The sequence below is a fragment of the Trichechus manatus genome, unplaced genomic scaffold, assembly GCF_000243295.1.
Source record: "Trichechus manatus latirostris isolate Lorelei unplaced genomic scaffold, TriManLat1.0 scaffold00038, whole genome shotgun sequence".
Taxonomy (NCBI): domain Eukaryota; kingdom Metazoa; phylum Chordata; class Mammalia; order Sirenia; family Trichechidae; genus Trichechus; species Trichechus manatus.
Genome location: NW_004443974.1, coordinates 5,785,928 through 5,809,588, shown reverse-complemented (window position 1 = coordinate 5,809,588; position 23,661 = coordinate 5,785,928). Strand labels below are relative to the sequence as shown.

The 23,661-nt window shown below is 44.8% G+C and overlaps 1 protein-coding gene across 1 annotated transcript in view; it reads left to right on the top strand.

The window, feature by feature from the left end:
• Positions 1-23,661, top strand: part of TTLL11 (tubulin tyrosine ligase like 11) — a 293,256-nt gene that overhangs the window by 248,186 nt on the left and 21,409 nt on the right. Inside the window, 1 exon segment of the mRNA XM_023730680.1 lies at positions 6,970-7,076. Within this exon segment, the coding sequence (XP_023586448.1) occupies positions 6,970-7,076 (107 nt within the window).

Genomic DNA, 23,661 nt, shown 5'->3' with positions numbered 1-23,661 from the left:
GTGCAGCCCATGTTCAGAAGTCAAGCAAGGTTTATCATCCAGGCTAAATTCATGGTGGAAACGGAAATGCTTCCTTTTCACTCCTAATAAACTTCTACCAAAACATAAGAGAGGTGGGGAGATTTGAAAAAAATAGTGCAATGCACAAATCACAATTTCAGTTGCCTACAGGGTCCCAGGCAAGTTCCGCCTTGCTGGTTAAAGGATGGGAGGTGGGGGCTGCGGCAACCTGGAGCGCACATGACCCGTCTAAAGGAAGGGCTGCTGCTGGCCTAAGTATCACTAGATCTTTGGATTTTTCAAGAGAAGCTAGAAATACTGATTTTTATGTAAAATCTCAATATATGTATATAAATATTCAAAAAATAATTTTTAAACACTGTGAGTTCAGTCAAAGCATAACTGCGAGCTCCAATATGAGAGGAAGGAGGTACGTGTTAAGAGGACTGCGATCTTTATACAGAGTCTTGAAGAGAAAACAGAATTGAGGATGGTTCTAGCAAAGAAAAACCCTAAAATGCAGTCCAACTGAAACTGAGTGATATCAGAAATATAGCTACAAATCTGTCTATATGTGATAGGCTTTATGATTTTCCATTCCTTTGTTCTCTATAATTAAGGGCATTTGCATGAAAAACCGATCTGAGGATGTTAGAGACTATTAGGTCCTGCAGCCATCATCCCCAATCTGTGGCCGAGTACCGTTTGTGGGAGCAAGCATGAATCTGAGACTGGAGAACGATGTCTCCAGGTGGGAACAGGCAAGCAGAGCAGACGAACTCAGACAATGAGCCTGCCTCCCGCCCTTCCCACCCACCCAACAAATGTCTTTAGTAATTAAGGATGCGGGAAGAAATGGAGAAAATATTGCACAGCCGTTATAGGTTTTTCCTTTTAAAATGTACTGAGAGATCCCAACAGCAACTTAATCATAAAATGTTATATTCTCTGCTTTTAGATTTATGAGTATGTTCAGTCTTGCTGGCTAAATTTAACAGCCAGCACTTTCTCTTGCTAACAACGATCCTCCCTCTCCTTTCCACTTTGGTTTAAATTTTGCTTCATTATGAATTAATAATATTTACGCCATATGTTAAATCAAACTGAGTGCCCTTCTCTGGAGCATTGCACAAGAGACATATTCGCTGGCTAGATAGACACTCCTTTCAGAGCTCCCACACACACAGCAGAAGTTGAACTTGACTTTCATCTGTACTACCCACTCTTTCTCTCCGAGTTCCTTGTAGAGAACTGGAAGGAAGAAAATAATAAACATTCCAATTGCATTTATTTTCAGTGTCCATATCTCATAATGTGCTGCATAGATCAGCAGTTTTAGTAGTGAATTATGCTAATGCCAGTCTGGCCATATTCTATTTTCCTTTTCCACCAAGAAGTGAGAAATAATGAACTGTCATTCTCTTGTCTAGACTTAACTCTCTATCTAACCAGCTTTTTGTGTCAATTCCTCAGGAGGCACATAAGAGTAGCACATAGTACCATGAATTAAGTGCCTCTTTTTTCTTCCTGCCTTCCTTTTTTTCTTTTTTTTCTTAATAATTGCTGGGGTGTGGAGGTTTCTTTTCCCTGAGACATAGAAATTATCTGATTGGTTCTTTAGCTGGACAGCTTTCTTTGAGGGAAATGCATTTTTGTTATTTTTCTTCCATTGGATTATTAATTTGGGGTATCCAATGTAATTCACTAAGGACAATTTTTCCAAATGTATTCTACAGCAGAATTTGACATCGATTTGCATATGCAGTATTTTCCATTACTGTAGCCGGGGATTGAACAGTTTGCCAAAACTGAGTTTATTTCTAGGAACTAGGGGCAGCTTCTCTGCACCTCGAACTTTGGCTTCATGTGGGCAATCCCACTGTGAGATCCCTGCTCATGTCATTTGTGACTTCTGATTCTGGGTCTCCTTTTAAATTAGAGAATTTTTTCTCTTTCCCTCTTTTCCCCTTTGGATCATTTTTCTCATAAGGAGATATTAATATGTTTCATAATGGGTAGCTGCGAGGGACTTTATTTTCTGAGAGGATCATGGGATGGTGAGATGTTTTGGAATAAAAGTGCAAGGGGCCTTGCTCCTGCCTCTGTCATTAACTCCTCGGTGACTTTAAAATTCTCCCCTTTTGGACATCTACATCAACTGGCACAGCATAGTTCATGAAGACAATGTTCTGCATCCTGCTTTGCTGAGTAGCATCTGGAATCTTAAAAGCTTGCGAGTGGCCATCTAAGATACAACTATTGACCTTTACCTGTCTGGAGCAAAGAAGAGTGAAGAAAACCAAAGACTCAAGGGAGCAATTAGTCCAGAGGACTAATGGACCACATAAATCATGGCCTACATGACCTCAAGACCAGAAGAACTAGACAGTACCCAGCTACCGCTACCAACCTCTGTGACTGGGATCACAACAGAGGGTCCTAGACAGAGTGTGAGAAAAATACAGAACAAAAGATCAAATTCACAAAAAGACCAGACTTACTGATCTGACAGAGACTGGAGGAATTCCCAAGTCTATGGCCCTAAGACACCCTTCTGACCTGGAACTGAAACCACTCCAGGACCACCTCCCAGCCAAACAATAGACAAGCCTGTAAGATAAACAATAACACCCAAGAGGAATGTACTTCTTAAAACAATTAATTATACAAGATCAAAAGGGCAATGTCTGCCCAAAAGCAAAGATAAGATGGCAGAAAGGGGTAGAAAATCAAGACTAAAGGAAACGGGAAACTCAGGGTGGAAGTTGGGAGAGAGATGACACATTGTAGGGAATGACACCAAGGTCTTGAAATACTTTATGTATAAACTATTGAATGGGAAACTAATTTGCTCTGTGAACTTTCACCTAATGCACAAAAAACAAACAAACAAAACACCTCCCCTTTCTGTGATGGATCTCTTTCCAGCAATATTGTGACATGCTATTCTTGAGATATCAATGACATTTAAAAACATATACTTTTAAACAGGAGTTGTCTTTCTCCCCCCTAGATGTTTACATAGTGGTTTTTTGTTTCTTTTAACAAATATTGATCATTTGTTAGCTTTCAACTTATAGAAACCTCTCCAGAAAAAAAATTAGCTTCTTTTCTCCGTGGAGAGGAATGAACACAAAAGAAATTCTATAAATAGGATTTTATGGAGTGGGATAAGTTGCTTTCTAAATTTCCCATGAGACATCAGTGGTTCTTAAGAGGAAATGGGGGTGATAATTTTAAATCTTTCTACACTTGGGCTCCTAATGAACTTGAGTGGTTTGTGATTCTCTCCTGTCATGTGCCCATATTCCTTTGGAGAGCATTTCTTCTAGCTGATTCTACAACATGGAGGAAGGGTGGGAGCTATCGTTTGCCACTTCTCCCTATGTGCCAGGCACTGAGCTAGTCCTTAAATAGCCTTGTATGGTAAGTAACCTTATCCTCACTATACAAATAAGGAAATTTAGATGCAGAGAGGTGCAGTGGCTTGCCCAAGGTCACAAAGCAAAGTCAAGATTAATTCTCATGTACATTTGACTCCAAAACTTTTTTTTTCCGTGTACATTTCTAGCCTATTGATTCCTAGGAACATTCCTGGCTTCTCATGTAACCATATTTCTTGGACTTTTGATTCAGTGAAGAATTTGTCCTTGCATTCATTAGTCATTTGAAGAACTGCATCCCAGAGTATAAGGGGAAACTCCTGTCAATGTTTAACAGCTACAAGGATTTCCATTTTTACCCTAGACTCTGTGACCACTTACACCTGTTGAGAGTGGTACCCAAGACCAATTCAACTTAGCATCCCTCTCTGGGCCCAGAATACTGTCTACACATGGTGGGCACAAAATAAATTCTATAATGAGTGGATGAATGGATGGATGAAAAATTCATCACTCTTTGTTTGAGTCAACTGAAAATGTATGGTGACCACAGGGATAAACCTGGGAGAACCTGTCTCCGTGCAACCCTGGTCACATATCCCATCCCCAGCCTTATATTCAAAGCTTCCCAGCAGGTGCTCTAGGAGTTCCAGCCTTACTGGTCCCTGGCCTGAGCCTTTGTGTCTTGAATCTTGGGTTCTTCCTGCAGCCCTAGGCTGGGCTGCTTCCCACTTCTCCCCAAAGCTCCTAAACCCACTATTCTATCCTCCAGGGGAGGACTGGATGGAAATCCCAGGTGTGTGGTCTTGGACAAGTCATGTCCCTTCTCTTGAGCCTCAGTTTACCCTTCATTGGAATGGGGCTAAGAATACCTCCCTGGTAGAGTAGTTATAAAGATTCAAAGAACTAATGGGCAGGAAAGGGCCTGGTATACAGATGGTGCCCAAGAAATGCTTACAGAATTGAAATTCTTTTGAAGCATTTCCTGTCTACTGCAGTCAGCATGGATGCTTCCTTCCCCTGCCCCGGTAGCAGATGTTGCAATCAACTGTATTTGCAGGCATCACTAGAGAGGATGGGTTATCTTGTAAAAAGGATAAACGGAGAATTCTTTTTGGTAAATTACGGCTCCTGCTAAAGATTTGACACTTCTATTTTCTACCTGTCAGGAAGGAAAAAAAAAAAGACTATCTACCAGTGGTCAGTTAGGTTTCCCTTTTTATACTTCATTAACCCCCAGAGCAAGCCAGGCAGAGCCCTGTACAGTGGAGGAGCAGGCAGCACAGAGGACACTGATATGATAATTAGAGAAAACTGTAGCCATTCCTAATGAAGCTTTGAAAATTAGCAGTGCAGGTTGTCAGAATACCTTGGGAGAGACTGGCAAGTCATTCCCAGCGGAACCCAATAGAGGTAGCCATCTTGGTGACAGGTGACGTGAAAAGCTCTGCGTCTGCTGACATGTTGTTACTAGGGCTCAATAACTGTGTGCTGATGTGCTTTGAAGTCTGCCACGGTGACTTGTGATTGAAATACGGAGAAGGAGCCCAGGAGGAAACAGGATGTGAACTGATGGCCTAGGAAATGTCCGAGGGAAGAAAGGAAGGGAGTAGGGAGTGAGAGAGTGAGCCAGGGCACTAGCATACGAGGAGCCCCAGCCTCATCCTGGCCCCAGGTGAGGCACGTGCCTCACCCCCAGTGTTAGGGGTGTGTATGGGTTTGGGGAGGGGCCTCTGGAATGCCCAAATCCTGCTGGCCAATCAACTCCTTGCCTGTGAGGTTCCTAAGGGAGCTATTCACACAAGGGTTGATGACAAATGGAAAATCAAAGTACCACTTTATCATTAACTGGGACAACAGAGGTAGACACATTGAAAGAGTTGAAAGTAGCATTGAATGTAGTTCAGCCAAACCGATAGCTGGCCCAGAGGTCTAGCTTTCAGGATTCCAGGACAAATCCAGCCGCCTTGGGACTCACCTCTTAGCATGATCCTGTTCAAGAGTGTGGTGCCCCTGGACACTGGAGAAACCACGAGCTGCCTCCCGGCTAACAGAGAGCCCGAGCCCTTGTACCCAGGCGCTCTGACTGGTAACCTTCTTTCCTCAGAATGAACAGGGTCACTCACTGAAATGTCGGCCTCAGGCAGCCTCTGAGGGCTGCATGGTTCCATCTCTGGAAAAAGGAAAGAGGACTAACAATCATCATGCGCCTACTGTGTGCCAGACACCATGCTGTGTTCTTGGCATGCACTACTTCATCTAATGTTTACAACCACCGTGTGGGCAGGTATTAGTATCTTCATTTTAGAGACCAGGATAAACAGGCACAGGTTTAAGTAAATTGTCCACAGTCACACATCTAGAAAGGAGCAGAGCCAGTATTTAAATCCCGGTCTTTCTGTGTCCAAATTCATGCTGTTTTCGGTATACCAGACTGCCTCCCTACATTTCTAGACCAAAAGCGAAAAGGGGAAGAAAGATGATTCTAAACATGCCTCTGTGGCTTGGCCAGAGAGCACCACCACTGACACTGGACGGAAAATCTGATGACTTTTGCCTCCTGCACCTAAGCAAGTGGACTACCTGAAGTCAGAGGCCCACCCCCGCCCTCCTCATGTCATCTCCCAGGGATGCTCCTAAGGTCAGGAATGAACACCGAGGCCTCTCCAGCCATGCAGCTGCAGCCCACACTAGGGGGCCCAGGCTGTGCTGTTTTGCTCTGTAAATCTTGGGCTTAAGGGGCTGATTTGGGGCCTATGACAGATTGAAAGATGGGCAAAATGCAAAGGCCTTGAGCCCCCTGGCTGTAGATTTGGCCCCAGGGACTCATCTGGTGAGCATTTCCAGTGGATACTCTGCCCTGGACAGAATAATGCCTTCAGCCTGTCCTGGTGGTATCATCTGAGAGAGACCGTCAACCACCTGGATGCTAGCAGGAGAACGGGGTGCTGCAGCCCAGCTTTTCCTCCTTCTCCCTTAGACATCAATATGGAGATGAATACATATGCATAGCGTGTATTTTTTAAATGTGGAGTTCTCGTTTCTATGTCAGAGCAGGCAAGGACCTAAACTGAGATGTGTAAGGAGAGGCTGACACATGGCGACTGTAATAAAGACTATCTGGTTTGTAAGTGAGGAAACTGAGGCTTGGGAAGCTGAAATAGCTTAACAAGGGCCACACAGCTTCAAAGTGGCAAAGTCAGGATTTAACTCAACTTGCTGTCCTAAAGTCCTTGCTCTTTCCAGTCTATTAGACCCCTTATTAGCTAAATGACTAAATGTACCGGAACCCACGTGATCTACCCTCACCTTAAATTTTCAGCCTTCACTCCTACCATTCCCTAGTTCCAACTGTGGGAAGGAAGGGCATTCCAGGCAGAGAACACAGTCCAAGCAAATGGTTTTGATTTGCTAGGTCATAAGGGGCCAGTGAAGGGCTCTGTTCGAAGAACCCACCTCTGGGTGGATATGTTTCTGACCTTTTTCCTCACAAAGGGTGTTTTTCTAAAAAGTAGAGATGGAGGAAGGCCTGAACAGGATGGGCTCCAGTCCAGCAGTAACATGTCTCCCCTCCCATCTTTGGCAGGAACTGCAAGCTCAGCAGCAGCAGCCTGTCCATGGCTGCAGTGGATATTCTCTACATTGACATCACAAGGAGATGGAACTCCATGACTCTGGACCAACGGGATTCAGGTACCTGGCGACTAACCTCTGCCACGTCCTTGTGGGAGCCCAGACAGGGCTGTTCTTTCTTATTAAAGATCATGATGTAGGGAGGAGGAAGATTATCTTATCAGCTCTAGACATCTCTCTAGGAATTGATCTGAACTTGAATTCTGGGGCACTCTCTCCCACCAACGCTGTGCCTGCCCAAATGCTAATTCCACCATGAGAATTCCTTGTCTTTGCTTAAGGTGTTGACTCCATTTATCCTGGGAATACTCAGGTATTTGTTTATTCTTTTCATTCAGTCCCTCAGCAAACATTTATTAAGCATATGCTCTGTGCCAGGCACTGGGTAGACTGGAGTGAACAGCATTTGGTTCTCGCCCTGCAGGAGTTCAGTGTAGACTTGAGAGGCAGCATAGTGTGATGCATGCCAGGATGGAGGGATGCACATAAAGGCTATAGGGCAAGCGAAAAAGAGGCACTGCTAATCAAGGGGGGAGCGGGTTGAGGAAGGCTTCTTTGAGAAGGGCTGGCTGTGCTGGCATTTGAAGGGTGAATGGAATAAGCAGATGAGCAGGGTTGGGCCAGACACTTCTGGGAAGGACACCTCTAGCAGGAGGTGTTGCCCGGCCTAGGGATGAACACCTGTGAAAGCCTGCTGGGCTTGGGCCCCCCAAGTTCAGATTGGCTGGAGCAAAAAGAGAAGGCAGAAGGGGCAGGGATGATGAGGTTGCAGAAGCTGTCAAGGCCTTGAGTGCCACCCAAAAGAATTTGGTTTTGATTCTCTAGGTCATAAGGGACCAGTGAAGGGCTCTGATCAAAGAATCCACCTCTGGATGGATGTGTTTCTGACCTTCTTCCTCAGAAAGGGTGTTTTTCTAAAAAGTACAAGTAACCATAACTGACACTTGTACATCTCATCACAAAATTACCAGGTCCTTTCATGTATGTTCCCTCATTAAGTGTCCCGGGAGCCAGTGCCATAGGTATTATGATTCTTATTTCATGGATGAGTAAACTGCAGCTCAGGTGATCGAGATCGCACAGGAAATGAGGGATGAGCCAGCACCCTGACACCCGTACCCTCTCCACTGGACTGCCTTTGGGGGATAGGACATGAAATCAGAGGTTGGCAATCCAGAGCTGAATTGACCATGCTATTTCCTACCGGTATGAACTTGAAGTGCTTTCACCTCCTAATCTCCATTTTCTCATCTGTAAAATGGTATTAACAATACTTGCTCTCCAGGGTTGCAGTGAGGTTTCATGTGTCAGTGGACAGTGCTTGCATTAATCTCACCACTGGGCACCATTTGGGGAGAATCCTAGGGGCAGGTCTATCTGACAGCAGGGTGCTTCCCGGCCAGATCCTGCCCTCCTGGTGACTGAGGATGTCCCATGGGAGGGTGTACCTGACAGCAGGGTGCTCCCTTGCCTGATCGAGTCCCCCACCCCTGGTCTGCCTGGGCTAAAGCTTCCTGACCACAGGGCCACAGCAGGCTCTCCCTGTAGGCACAGGTGCTCAGGCATTTTTGGGGACTGGCTTCATGTTTGGTAATGATGCTACTGGCTGACAGTGGCTGGGCATTTCGTATGTGCCAAGCACTCTGCTGGGTACTTTACATGTGCAGTCCTTACTAGAATTTACCTGCAAGGTAGATATGATTATCTCCACTGAATAGAGGAGGAAACTGAGGCAAGAGGCAGGGCTAGTAGGTAAGGCTCTAACATGGCGCTGCCACTTATCATTTGTGGGTTGCTTTATCCTACTAATTGCTATGGAGTAAAATGACCACCCAGCCCCTACCACTCCCCTTTCTTTAATTCAAAAGGAAAACTCAGAGAATACCAACACTCACTGAATCAACAAGGTGATTGCTTCTATGGCATCTCTGCAGTCAGCAGGCAGCTCTGTTACAGCCTTCCCTGGCAACCAGGAGAGGCTTGAGATGGGGCTTCTTCAGGAGAAGTAGGCAGATTAATTAACATTTCCAGGACTGAGAGTGCTCATGTGACAGTTGAGCTTCAGCACCTTTTGCTGACGCCTTCAGAAAGTGAAGAAGTGTTTGCTTTGTGAGTTGAATGCAGGGAGTCACCGCAGGATCCGGTAGAGGGGGCCAGATGAGTGGGTGGGGGTGGCAGTGGAATTATTAAATATTGAAATTGATCAGGAGTCGCAGCAGGAAGCTATTTATCATGTTTTATTGCTTCAAACTAGCATTACCATCTGGCCCATTGTTAATTCTAAGTAGCTTTTCATGTTTTGTTTGCCTCTTAAATTGCTCCCTGTAAGTGGAATCCACAGGGGCTGTCCACAATACAGGTTCGGGTGAGGTTTTGTGGGGTCTGCCAGCATCGCTCCATTCTGCTGACCAAGCTAAGGAGAGGAGAAAAATCCTTATTTTTAACTCATACTGACAAGCGAATCCTGGCTGGCTCTTCACCACACCTCAGCCCCCAAATGTATGAAATTAGTAAAAACTGCAACTTTGAGATTACCTCATATGTGCATATACCACTGCTGATTCTCACATCAGGCTTCTGAGAGGGGTAATAGTGTACCATTTTACAGATGATGAGCACACTGAGGTTCCCACAGCAAAAGTGACTTGTCTAAAATCCCACAGCTAGTGAGTAGCTAAGGTCAAGTTTGAACTCAAGGCCCCTGCCTCCTGTCCCAGAGCTTTGTTCCCCATCCAGGGCTACACCAAGCAGTGCTTGTTCATCTTAATAATGGGGAGGGCTCGGGGCTCATGAAGCTGGAGTCAGAGGGAAAGGCTGGGAGATGAAAGCTCAACCCAGGCCTGTTGGGAGGACAGAGCTGGACTGGAAGGTAGTGCCTTGTCCAAGTGCCTGTCTGTCTTTTCTTCATCCTTGGATCTTACACTCCTGTTTCTATCTCTCCTGAAAGGAAGTAACAGGGCCTGGGGTGTTTAGGAAGTGGGGGTTAGGCATTTAAGCCAGGAAGGGGAAGCCAACTTGTGGCCAAGGTCTCAAGGACCACTGCTGTCTCGCAACTGAGTGCCAAGCCAGGGCCCAGTTCATACCTCCTGAGGAGGATGGTCAGAGACCACTGAGCCTTAGGGAGAGGGAGCATCTGAAGCCAGCCACAATCTTAGGACCATTCAGGAAGCTATTGGATGGCAAAAGAAGAAATCTGTTGTTGGGTGGTGGTCCTTCATTTTGGCAAGTGTCAGCAGAAAAACCAGAGAGTTGGAACTTTCCTTTCCTTCATGGTGCAGAGCCAAGGGATTCTCAGGACCCCCCCCAGTTACAGGTAAGTCCTGGCCAGAGGTGTGGGTGCCATGTCAGGGGGCAATAAGTTTATGGGACTGACAAGAAAGAAGTCTTTGAAGAGCTATCGAAAGTGGGTTTTCATTCTCAAAGAACATGCGCTCATTCATTCATTCATTCAACAATCAGGTAATATACAATTTACTGGATGTTGGGCCCTACAGGAATATAAATGCAAATTATTACAGATCCTACCCTCTTAATAAAAAAGAAGAGACAATTTACTGAACATTTACTATGTGACAGAAATAAAAAATGCTCATTGTGAATTATTTAATTCTCACATAACCCTATGAAATGAGGTTTGTTATTCCCATTTGATAAATGAGACACCTGAGGTTTAAAGAGGTGATAAGTATTACAGTGGGGCCCTGGGACTTGACCCGAAATCAGTCTGACTTTAGAGCCCACGCCCTTTCTGTTATACCCAGTGTCTCTCAGTCATGGCAATGAACATGGTGCACAGTTGATAACTGCAGCAGGGTATAGCCGGCTATGATGGGGAAAGCCCAGGGAACTGGGGCAGCAACAAAGGAGGGTTGTCATGAGGGTTAAGAAGGGGAACACATACAAAGCACTTTACATAGCGTCTGCCAAACCACCGAGAATCATAGCCTAGCCAAGCTGACACATAACATTAACCATCACACAGAGAGTTCTGGGTGTTAGAACCATGGCTTACAGTAGAGACTGTCTCATTGACAGGATCTCCCTTTCCTCTACTTAATGCCCAGCATAAAATAGTAGCTCATCTGGATAAAATCATCACCCTGTACCTAGCCCCAGCAGATTCAAAGTGCTAAAGTACTGACCCTTTTCCTGAAGCCTGCCCAGATGGTCCTTCTGCCCTAATGAGACCTTAGTACCTACCAGAGGGGTTAGTCAGATCCATGATATTTGAGAGCTTTACAAGCAAAGATAACCTGCATGAGGAAACCCAGCTATTGAAATGGAGAAGAAACATATGACCCTATAGGACAGAGCAGAACTGCCCCATAGGGTTTCCAGGGAGTGGCTGGTGGATTCAAACTGCCAACCTTTTGGTTAGCAGTCAAGCTCTTAACCACTGCGCCACCAGGGCTCCTTAAAAAGATTAGCAAGGAGAACACCCAAAACCTGTGAGAAAAAAAAGCATGCACGTTGTGAAATCTAAATCTCACACCATCCTTTTAAACAGACTTTTTTGTTTTTGATTGTTTTGTTTTTGATTGGCCCTCAGGTGCATAGAATTGGATTAATCATAATTCTTGGTTCATGAGACACTTTCATCATTGGTCCATGCATAGCCTGCTTTTATTTAGTTAGTTTTGAATTAGTTACTTTTAATAATGGACTAAACATCCACAAACTCACCACCCATATCAAAAGCTAGGACCTTGACAATAACTTACATCTAACACGTGGTTCTCCCCCAATACCAGCCCATCCTCCACCTCTCTCCAACTAGGGAACCCTCATCTTGCATCCAGTGTTCATGGCTTCCTAAATAGGCTTGTTCTCATCTCTGTTAGAATGCCAATAACTATTTAGGAGCTTGATGGAATTTAGTAATACACAGTCTAATGCTCTCCAGCATGCCAATGTAATTGTCACTTTTCATTTAAAAAAAATTTAAGTGATGAGTTTTAATTTCCAACTGTAGAATTTCCAGCAGAACATAGAAATCTAAATGACAGTGTTATCAGCAAAACTGGGGTGAAGTAGCCCTCTCGTTGCCTGGAATGAAATGAAGAAACGAATGGTCAGAGAAGATGTTGTTATTTCATGCAAACTGCACTCATGAGCTCCTTCTTATCACTGAGCCTTTGCTCTTGACTCTTTCCAGGGTGGAATTTCAGTTCTCTGTGGTTAGAGATGAGGACAGCATCAAGATTAGGCAATAAAAGGTTATAATCACTGGTGTCAGCTATGAGAGAAAAACATTTCACTTGCAAAGGGAATATTTTAGCCCAACACCTGGGCACCTTGTCCATTCAACCCAAGACCGACATCTGGGGGCTTCTGAAACTTGACTGCTTCATTCACTTTGCAGCCAGGTGTTTTACTGTTTTAACATGTAACTTAAAGGCCTCTCCTGTAACCAGTGGAAACAAAGCAAGAAGAGAATGGATTGAGTAGTCTTCCCCAACCTCCTTCCCCACTCTTTCTTCATATGCATATGCGTGCACACACACACACACACACACACACACACACACACACACACACCTTTGTTTGCAGAGGGAAATCTAAGGGCATAGTTTCATGTTTGAGATATGCTGCCTACCCTTTGAACAAAATAAGAAGTGTCCCTTCCACTGCTTACTGAACTTCTGAGTTATGTGTCACCCTTCCTGGGGCTGCCTTGGTTTGACTGGCAGTCTAACCTAGTGGCTAATGTTTGGTAAACAAGGGAACCCCTCAATGGAATGACAACAGCCGCAACAATGCACTCAAACATACCAAAGATCATGAAGATGGTGCAGGACTGGGCAACATTTCCTTCTAATACACATAAGGCTGCCATGAGTCAGAGCTGATTAGACCACTAACAACAAAGAGCATGGGCTCTGGCATCAGACCAACCGGGATTCGAATCTGGACTGGATAACTCTCTAGCTATGTGAACTTTGACACGTTACACAACTTCCTCTGAGCCTCAAGGTCATCATCTGTAAAGTGGAGTTAATAATAGTGCTCACCTTTCATAAGATGAAATGAAGCAGTGCCTGGAAAGCCTCAGGGAAGGTCTGCCTTGAAGGAAACGTGCAGTGAATGGGAGCTGATATGGTTATTACCACATTGCTCTCACAGCACCCATTTCTGAGCTAAGCAAATGTGTCCTCAGCACCTGCTCACTCCAGGTCCTATGCAGGTGCTAGAAACAGACAGAAGATGTGCCTGCCTCAAGGGAGGGTTGGGGGAGTGGTCACAGGCTAGAGAGAGGGATGGGATGTGGTCTCAACTGACAAGTACTCTGTTCCCTTCTGACAAAGGGACAGGTTATCTTCTCCTTTCCCCCCCAAGATCACCTCCCCTGCCTTTGGGGTTACTGTTACTGTAAACAGTCTCCTGCCTGGCTGCCCCACCTTCATTCCACTCTCCCATCAGTCACCACACTGTTGGATTATTTGTTTGATATATCAGTTTCCTAAGGCTGTCATAACAAATTACCACAAACTGGGTGACTTAAAACAACAGAAATCTGTTCTCTCACAGTCTGGAGGCTAGAAATCCAAAATCAAGGTGTTGGTAGGGCCGTGCTCCCTCCAAAAGCTCTAGGGGAGGATCCTTCCTCACTTCTTCCAGCTTCTGGTGCTTGTCAGCCATCCCTGGAGTTCCTTGACTTGTAAACACGTCACTGCAATCTCTGCCTTCATCTTCTCGGGGCCTTCTCCCCTATGAGTGTGTCCAAATTTCCCTCCTCTTATAATACAATATGACCTCATGTTAACTTGATTATATCTACAAAGACTCCATTTCCAGTAAGGTCACATTCACAAGTACTGGGGGTTATAATAAGAACATGCCTTTTGCGGGGACACAATTCACCCTAGTACAGTCGGGAAAAGAAACTCACACATCTACCTCAAGGAAAGGGGGGGGGGTGAGCCTGGAGAAGGCACCCTCGGGACTTTGCAGCAGGAAATGCATCACTCATGGGGAGCCACAGGCATGCTCCCTGACTCTCAGGCCCACAGGCCTCTGGAATTAGTATCTTTCTGCATCTGCCAGAGTCTCCATACCATCATGCTGTCTGCCCTCACTTTGGTGGTGCTGACTGCCTTGGCCTGGCTGTGGCAGACTCCATCTCTCCCTCTGTATGACCTTTCAACTAACTCAGAGCCAACAATCAACTGCCTGCAGTTGCTGATCCCATGACTCCAACTCTAGGGCAAGAGCATCTGAGTGATTGAGGGCCTCACAGACTGGACCCCTTTCCTCATCTGCAGCTGCCATTCCCAGTACTGGTCCCACACTACTCACTGCAGTCAGAGTGGTCAGCCACCTTTAGAGTTCCTTCACCTCAAGGTGTTTGCTTCCGCCAGACACCCCTTCCCTCCTACACCACTACCCAGACCCTCTCTTCCAGGATCCTTCCTCTGCCCTCAGGCTGAGCCAGGTCCCCCTTCTCACGTGTTCCAACAGCATCCAGCACTGCTCCTTGATAACGCTGATGACACGCTAATTAAATACTTTGGAATTAGTGTGTAACATCTGCCCTTTAAACTAGATTAACCTCCATGAAGGCGGAGCTGCTTCAGCCTCGGTGACCTCTGCATCCAGTGCCTAACACTGTGCCTGACACACTGTAGGTGCTCCATAAACATACATCAAGTGGATGAAAGAATAATACCCAGGTGAACTCCAAACCAAACCAAACCCGTTGTCGAGTCGATTCCAACTCATAGCGACCCTATAGGACAGAGTGGAACTGCCCCATAGAGTTTTCAAGGAGTGCCTGGTGGATTCAAACTGCCGACCTTTTGGTTAGCAGCCGTAGCTCTTAACCAGTGCGCCACCAGGGTTTCTGAGACCCTGGCAATCAGCTGATCCTGTGGGTGTCTGAATCTTGTTCTCAAGTCGCTCACCAAATTTCCTCAGTTGACTTATGCAAATCGTCTGACTTTCCTATAGTTTCGTCAGCTGGAATCAGCCCAATTGAAATGTATTTGGTTAACGACGTATTGAAATATTTAAAGTATTTTTACTTGGAATGTTCAGCGAAGCCTCACTTATACATATACATGGATTGCACCCTCTCCTCTGTAATACAGGAGGCCGTGTATAACTAGGCAGGTTTCATGCAGTGCCTCAGGCAATATGTCTGGCACAAACGATGTTCTTCAGCCTTGAAATTATCTCGAAGTCAGATGGGCCTCTCTGGATATGTGCCTTACACGCTTACTAAATAGTCGGTGTCAGAATTCTTTTTAATAAAAGCAAGTGCACCAACAGAAATGCTAGCTCGCCCTCTCCCTTGTACAGACGCTTATCTTTGGGCCAATGAAGTGCAGGCTGCGTTTTATGTAATGACTTTTCTCCTTTGTCAGGAGATGTGCATTTACACCTACAGCCCCTTTGTCAGAGGAGTGCCTGTTCTTCCTTATTCTCCCAGTCACCTCCAGGGTGAAGACAACAGACTTTCCGCCCATTGTCTTGCTCCACCCCCACCCGCAAAAAGAGACAAAAGGAAAAAAGCTGAATTATTTTTTATTTTGGCTTCCCCTTTTCTTGTACTTGTTACTTACCATCTTCAGATCTTTTCAGAATAGGAGCCACAGGATTCTGCATTGTGGAAAAAGCTTGCGTGGTGGAGTCAGACAGCCTGGGTTTCAATACCCTGCCACCTGCTGTCTGGGAGCCCTTATGTGAGGCACTTCACCGCGGGGAGCCTTCAACACCCACCTTGGGTTGTTGTAAGGATTTGGTATGTGAAGTTTGGATTTAGTAGTAGTGAGCTATGTGCCTGGCTCAAACAGTAGCTCTTTTGTTCACCACCATCATAGTTCCTTACATTTGTATATGCTTTATAGATTACAAGGCAGTTTCAAATCCAGTTGTTCACAAATGCTCACACTCCCAGTGAGCTTGGTCTTTTTACCACAACCTCATTTACAGAGGAGGAAACTAAGGCTCAGAGAGTAGGGACAGCTCACACAAGTAGTCAGCGGCAGAGCAGGAATCGAGTCCCAAATCTGAGTCCAGTACTGCCTCTTCCAGTTCACTGATTCTTTCCTCGGCTGTGTCCAGTCTCCTGATGGGCCCATCAAAGACGGTCTTCATTTCTGTGACAGTGTTTTTGGTTTCTAGCATTTCCTTTTGATTCTTTCTTAGAGTTTCCATGTCTCTGCTTATGTTACCTATCTGTTCTTGAATGTTGTCTACTTTTCCCATTAGAGCCCGTAACATATTAACCATCATTATTTTAACTTATCTGATGATTTCAAAATTTGTGTCGTATGAGTCAGTTCTAATGCTTGCTTTGTCTCTTCAGGCTCTGTTGTTTTGTTTTGTTTCCCTGCCTATTAGCATGCCTTTTCATTTTTGTTGTTGTTGAAAGCCAGACAAGACGTATCTGGTAATAGGAACTGAGGTAATCAAATTTTAGCATAAAGCTCTGTGTTAATTTGACTAGGAGCTGGACTGTCCTTAATGCTTGCTATAGCTGTAGATGCTGGAGGCTTTGTTTCCTCTGGTTTCCTTGTTGTTGTTGTTTCCCTCCACAGTTGTCTTTGGGTTTCCCTCAGAACTCCTTCTTGAATAGAGTCTGTCTTGCAATGTCTCTTAGTAATCCACTGTTACTATACTGGAGGCCTGTAGGTATTGGAAAGGAGAAGTATTCTATAAACTTATGATTAAATCTCAGTTTTTTAATGGTCCTGAGTCCCTGGACTGTGACTTTCAGAAGCATTTCGTAGCCTTTTTTTTTTTTTTTTTTTAAACCCCTTACAGGAGTCAAGAAGGCTAAAAAGGCAGTTGTTGTTGTTAGGTGCTGTCGAGTTGGTTCCGACTCATAGAACGACTCATAGAATGAAACACTGCCCAGTCCTGTGCCATCCTCACAATTGTTGCTGTGCTTGAGCCCATTGTTGCAGCCACTGTGTCAGTCCATCTCACTGAGGGTCTTCCTTTTTTTTTTGCTGACCCTCTACTTTACCAAGCATGATGTCCTTCTCCAGGGAGTGGTCCGTCCTGCTAACATGTCCAAAGTATGTGTGAGAAGTACTCTCGCCATCCTTGCTTCTAAGGAGCATTCTGGTTGTACTTCTTCCAAGACAGATTTGCTCGTTCTTTTGGCAGTCCATGGTGTATTCAATATTCTTCACCAACACCACAATACAAAGGTGTCAATTCTTCTTCGGTCTTCCTTATTCATTGTCCAGCTTTTGTATGCATATGAGGTGATTGAAAACACCATGGCTTGGGTCAGGCACACCTTAGTCCTCAAGGTGACATCTTTGCTTTTCAACACTTTAGAGAGGTCTTTTGCAGCAGATTTGCCCAATGCAGTGCGTCCTTTGATTTCTTAACTGCTGCTTCTATGGGTGTTGATTATGGATCCAAGTAAAATGAAATCCTTGACAACCTCAATCTTTTCTCCATTTATCATGATGTTGCTTATTGGTCCAGTTGTGAGGATTTTTGTTTTCTTTATGTTGAGGTGTAATCCATACTGAAGGCTATGGTCTTTGATCTTCATCAGTAAGTGCTTCAAGTCCTCTTCACTGTCAGCAAGCAAGGTTGTGTCATCTGCATAACGCAGGTTATTAATGAGTCTTCCTCCAATCCTGATGCCTCGTTCTTCATATAGTCCAGCTTCTCATGAGCACAATTAAGTGTTCCAGAATTCCCATTCTCCACAAAGTTATCCATAATTTGCTATGATCCACACAGTCAAATGCCTTAGCATAGTCAATGAAACACAGGTAAACATCTTTCTGGTATTCCCTGCTTTCAGCCAGGATCCATCTGACACCAGGAATGATATCCCTGGTTCCACGTCCTCTTCTAAATCCGGTTTGAATTTCTAGCAGTTCCCTGTCGACATACTGCTGCAGTAGCTTTTGAATGATCTTCAGCAAAATTTTGCTTGCATGTGATATTAATAGTATTGTTCCATAATTTCCGCATTCAGTTGGATCACCTTTCTTGGGAATAGGCATAAATATGGATCTCTTCCAGTCAGTTGGCCAGGTAGCTGTCTTCCAAATTTCTTGGCATAGATGAATGAGCACTTCCAGCGCTGCATCCGTTTGTTGAAAGATGTTAATTGATATTTCGTCAATTCCCAGAGGCTTGTTTTTCGCCAATGCCTTCAGTGCAGCATGGACTTCTTCCTTCAGTACCATCAGTTCTTGATCAAATGCTGCCTCCAGAAATGGTTGAAAGTCAACCAGTTCTTTTTGGTGTAGTGACTCTGAGTATTCCTTCCATCTTCTTTTGACGCTTCCTGCGTCGTTTAATATTTTCCCCATAGAATCCTTCAATATTGCAACTCGAGGCTTGAATTTTTTCTTCAGTTCTTTCAACTTGAGAAATACTGAGCGTGTTCTTCCCTTTTGGTTTTCTATCTCCAGGTCTTTGCACATGTCATCATAATACTTTACTTTGTCTTCTTGAGTGGCCCTTTGAAATTTTCTGTTCAGCTCGTTTACTTCATCAGTTTTTCCTTTTGCTTTAGCAACTCAACGTTAAAGAGTAACTTTCAGAGTCTCTTCTGACATCCACTTAGGTCTTTTCTTTCTCTTCTGTCTTTTTAATGACCACTTGCTTTCTTCATGTATGATGTCCTTGATGTCATTCCACAACTCGTCTGGTCTTCGGTCATTAGCATTCAACTCATCAAATGTATTCTTGAGATGGTCTCTGAATTCAGGTGGGATATACTCAAAGTTGTACTTTGGTTCTCATGGACTCGTTCTAACTTTCTTCAACTTCAACTTGAACTTGCATATGAGTAATTGATGGTCTGATCCACAGTGGGCCCTTGGCCTTATTCTGACTGATGATATTGAGCTTTTCCATCATCTCTTTTCACAGGTGTAGTCGATTTGATTCCTGTGTATTCCATCCAGTGAGGTCCATGTGTATAGTCACCATTTATGTTGGTGAAAAAAGGTATTTGCAGTGAAGAAGTCATTGGTCTTGCAAAATTCAATCATGCAATCTCTGACATCGTTTCTATCACCAAGGCCATATTTTCCAACTACTGATCTTTCTTCTTGGTTTCCAACTTTTGCATTCCAATCACCAGTAATTATAAGTGCATCCTGATAGCAAGTTTGATCAATTTCAGACTGCAGAAGTTGGTAAAAATCTTCAATTTCTTCATCTTTGGCCTTGGTGGTTGGTGCGGAAATTTGAATAATAGTATTAACCGGTCTTCCTTGTGGGCGTATGGATATTGTCCTATCACCGACGGCATTATACTTAAGGATAGATCTTGAAATGTTCTTTTGACGATGAATGCAACGCCATTCCTCTTCAAGTTGTTGTTCCAGGCATAGTAGGCCATATGACTGTCTGATTTAAAATGACCAGTGCCAGCCCATTTCAGCTCCCTAATGCCTAGGATATGGATCTTCATGCATTCCATTTCATTTTTGACAATATCCAACTTTCCTAGATTCATACTTGGTACATTCCATGTTCCAATTATTAATGGATGTTTGTAGCTGTTTCTTCTCATTTTGAGTCTTGCCACATCAGCAAATGAAGGTCCCGGAAGCTTGACTCCATCCACGTCATTAAGGTCGACTCTACTTTGAGGAGGCAGCTCTTCCCCAGTTGTATTTTGAGTGCCTTCCAACCTGAAGGGCCCATCTTCTGGCACTATATCAGATAATGTTCCTCTGCTCTTCATAAGGTTTCCACTGGCTAATTCTGACACCTGTGCCCCATGGGTAACACTGCTGATATTTGAATACCGGTGGTGTAGCTTCCAGCATCACAGCAACACACAAGCCCCCACAATATGACAAACTGACAGACTCGACAGGCTAGTGTTGTCTAATTTCCCTTCCCTCAGGTCAGTTAAGGCTCTGGTAAAGTAGTTTCCTTTGAGGGGAGGCCTTTTCTGAGGAGAATACTCAGGACATATTTCAAAATGGTTGCTTTTCCCTTCCCCTGTGCTTCAGAATTTTTCTCTAATCTTCTCTAGGAGAATCTGCTGGTAATACTGGTACTACCACAAAAGTGTGGGTGCTCCCCAAGACTGAGCCCCTAGGAATTTTTTTAACTCTCAAGCTAGTGTGCCCTCAGCGCCCAGCAATTGATCAGTTACTGATTAAGTGTTCCTACCAGTTAAGCTGATCTGTCTGTGAATCTCTGTATTTGCCTGTCTCTCCTACTTTTGGGAGACAAAAGTGATGGTGTACCCTGTGAACTCAATTCTCTGATGGATCTAAGAAAAATCATTAATTTCCATTTTGTTCAGCTTTTTTCTTGTGAGGATGGGCATGATGACTTCAAGATCTTTACATGTCAGAGCTGAAACCAAAGTCCTCTATAAGCATTTTACACATTTCACACCAACTCTGAGAGTTAAACTTTCTACTCCAGATTACAGAGAAGAAAGCTGAGACTCAGAGAGGTTATGTAATTTGCCCAAGCTCACCCAGCTAGTGAGTGGTAGAGCCAAAATTCTTTGTTGTTAGATACTAATGGTGTTTGGGAACCTGCACCAGTCATAAGCATTCCAGAAGTGTTTACCATACAGATACTTTCAGAGATTTCTATGGAGTCCTTGGTCAAATCTAAGTATAATCATTTAATGCAGAGTGAAGTGAGAACCTCATGAGCGATCTGACTAGTCCTCTGCCACTAGTCAAGAAAGTGCCCCAAGTAGCCAAGACAGAGTTTCAACCAGCCCACGATTCACCATCTCTTACAAGGGAACACCTTCAATATCCCTCTCAATATCCCTTCTTTGCACTCTCCAGTGTGTATTCATCTTACTATCATAGAATCATATGTAGTGTTTGAAAATATAAGGGACCTTAGAGATCATCAATTCCAATGCCCTTGTTTTACAGATGGGGTACTCTGAGACCCTAGCAAGTTATTGGAAGAACCACCTGCTGTCCATTGACTTTCTACCTCATATTCTGCTCTTTCTCCTAGATCTAAGAGTAATTTAGACACGCTTCTTTTTGAGATAATCAATCTGCAAGTATAATGAAACCTGAAACCTATACTCTGCTCCATCCTTTGCCCCATAGGGCACTCTGTTTCTCAGTGGAAGACTTGATCCTTATAAGTCTTCCCTGAGGTCCAGATAGAACAGTGGTTCTCAACTGGGGGCAATTTTGCCTCCCTGGGGGACACTTGGCCATGCTTGGAGACATTTTTGGTTGTCACAACTAGGGAAGGGGAAATGCTGCTGGCAGCTAGTGGGTAAAGACCAAGGATGCTGCTAAACATTCTACAGTGCACAGGACAGTCCCCCACAACAATAAATTATCTAGCTTAAAATATCAATAGTGCCAAGACTGAGGAACCCTGAAATAGAGTATGTCCATTCAGGACCTCCTCAGTAGCTGTGTATATACTTGTAACAGCCAAGTTTTCCCTTCAGCTTCCCTAAAAATCAGCAATTCTCCTTACCCCACCATGGCCATATAATGCAGCTGCCAACATATTCAGGGCCAGTGGTAGTATCCAGGGCCTGGGAGTCCCCAGATGGGCCTCTGGGGAAAGGGTACACACCTAATCTGCTCAGCAAGACCTTACATGACTGAAGTGCTTTCTTCTTGGTAGCAAGTAGGTGTTTCTGCCCACACTTCCCCACTGATCACATCTGTGAGGGAGGAGGAAGCCTTATGTAAGAGCAGCCTCATACAACCTTCTGTCATTTTGGCACCCCAGGGCCTAGGAAACCCCCTCCATTCTGAAGTATCGTGGGGAATAGGCCCTGAAGAATGTTTGTCTCCTGCAAGATAAAGCCTGAGCTCTTTAGCCTTTGAGATTGGCCTTGCCAGCCTCATCTCCATCTTTTGCAAACCCCCCACTTCAGTCCAGCCCCATCTTCTCCCACTTACCTTGTACACCAGCCAAAACAGGCTATTCTGGACCATGTCAACATCTCCATGCCTTTGCTCACATTTATCTCCCTCTCAGTAATGCCCGTCCCTTCTTTGCCTGGACAATGCCAACATGTGAGATCCTACTTTGTGAAGTTTCCAGGCCCCTTCTCCCTGCCACTTAGTCACCTCTCTCTGTGTTCTGACAGTTCTTAGCACACCCGTCTAGTAGTTCTTACTTTGCTGGATCATAAGTATTTGTGTATGTCTGTATCCCCTCTACACCTTCCCCCAGTTGGTACTGAGCTCCTTCATGCCAGTGCCTGATTCATGTCTGGGTACCAGGGCTTGGCATAGGAGAGAGGCATTCAGTGAAAGCTTATTGAAAGAAAGATGGAAGGAAGGAAGGAAGAGACTAGATGGATGGAATCTCTGGGCTCCTTATTCTCAGAGTGGTTACTTCCAGGACCCCTAATGGTTCCCTGTTGCTCACCTGGTTATCTGAGACGCAGGACATGTGGCCTTGGCTCTACCTCTTCTTCTGCCATTAACGCTGTAGGATCTTAAACAAGTCACTTGCCCTCTACACTCTGGGTACCCATCGGTAAACTGTAAGACTGGAGATTATCAAATGATCTTTCAGGGGCTTTACAGCTATGACACCGTAGCATGCCGTGCATCCAAGGACTCAGAGTGGTCCCAAGTAAAGGAGGTAGTAGAATCCCTAACCAAGCCCAGGACTCTTCCCAATTCTCCATTTGCCATGGTCCTCACTGGTCCCCAGACAGCTCTGCTCTTGGGCATGGGTACAGTGAAAGAAACATTTCGTGCACTAATAAAATTACCTCCTCTAAAGAAGGCAATTTGCATGTTAATGTTTTGGGTAATTCTGTGCAGCTCCAGTGCCCTCAGGGCTACAATTTCTCTCTGACAAAGTGACAAAAATAAACTCCCGCATAAAAGAGCATTTCTCTTCTCTCTCATTTGTGCTCTAAAGTTACATTCTTAATGCGAGTCAAATTGAAACCCACTGCTTTGTCTTATTTTTGACACTGATCTGCCTCACACCGCCTCTCCAAGTGACAGGCTGGCTCTGAGGAGCTCCTCAGAAGGGTCTCTCCTGAGGACAGAGCTCAGTCCTCCTGGTGAGTGGGTACCACCCCGCTACCCACAGGGTTGCTGACTCTAGTCTTCTGTATGTTCCAGAGGTCCAGGCCCTTAAATGAAAGCAAACATGAAGAGTGGGGAAGTGGGTTGCCTTTTGCGGGTGAGTTAGGGTGGCCTGACTTCCCCCAAATCACCCATCTTTGGAAACAAAGAGCAACTAAAATTGGGTGGGATTCCTTGAGCCACTGGCTGCCAGGGCAGTGACTATTTATTCTGCCAGGCTTGACCCCTCTGGTGACATAAAGACAATTGAAAAGAAGCTCATACTCACATGGCATCTTCTATGTGCCAGGCCCCACACCGGACACTTAACATCCCTGTCCTATCATATAACCCTCCCCAGGGCCAGGCAAGGGAGGTAGAAACTGAGACTCCCAGAAGTGAAGTGAATTAGCCAAGGTCACGTAGCAGCATGTAAGAGGGAAAGCCTGGCTTTGAACTTAGTTGTGTCTGTTATAGAGCCTGGGTTCTTTCTCCCCTAAGTGAATGCTGAAGGCATGCTCATAAAACCCGTCAGTGACAAAGCAGAGGGAAAGGAGGAGAGAATTACCATTTACCAAACACCTACTATGTGCCATCCACTATGCCTGTAGATTGCATTCGTTTAGTCAACTAATATTCAACAAGCGCCTACCACGTGCCAG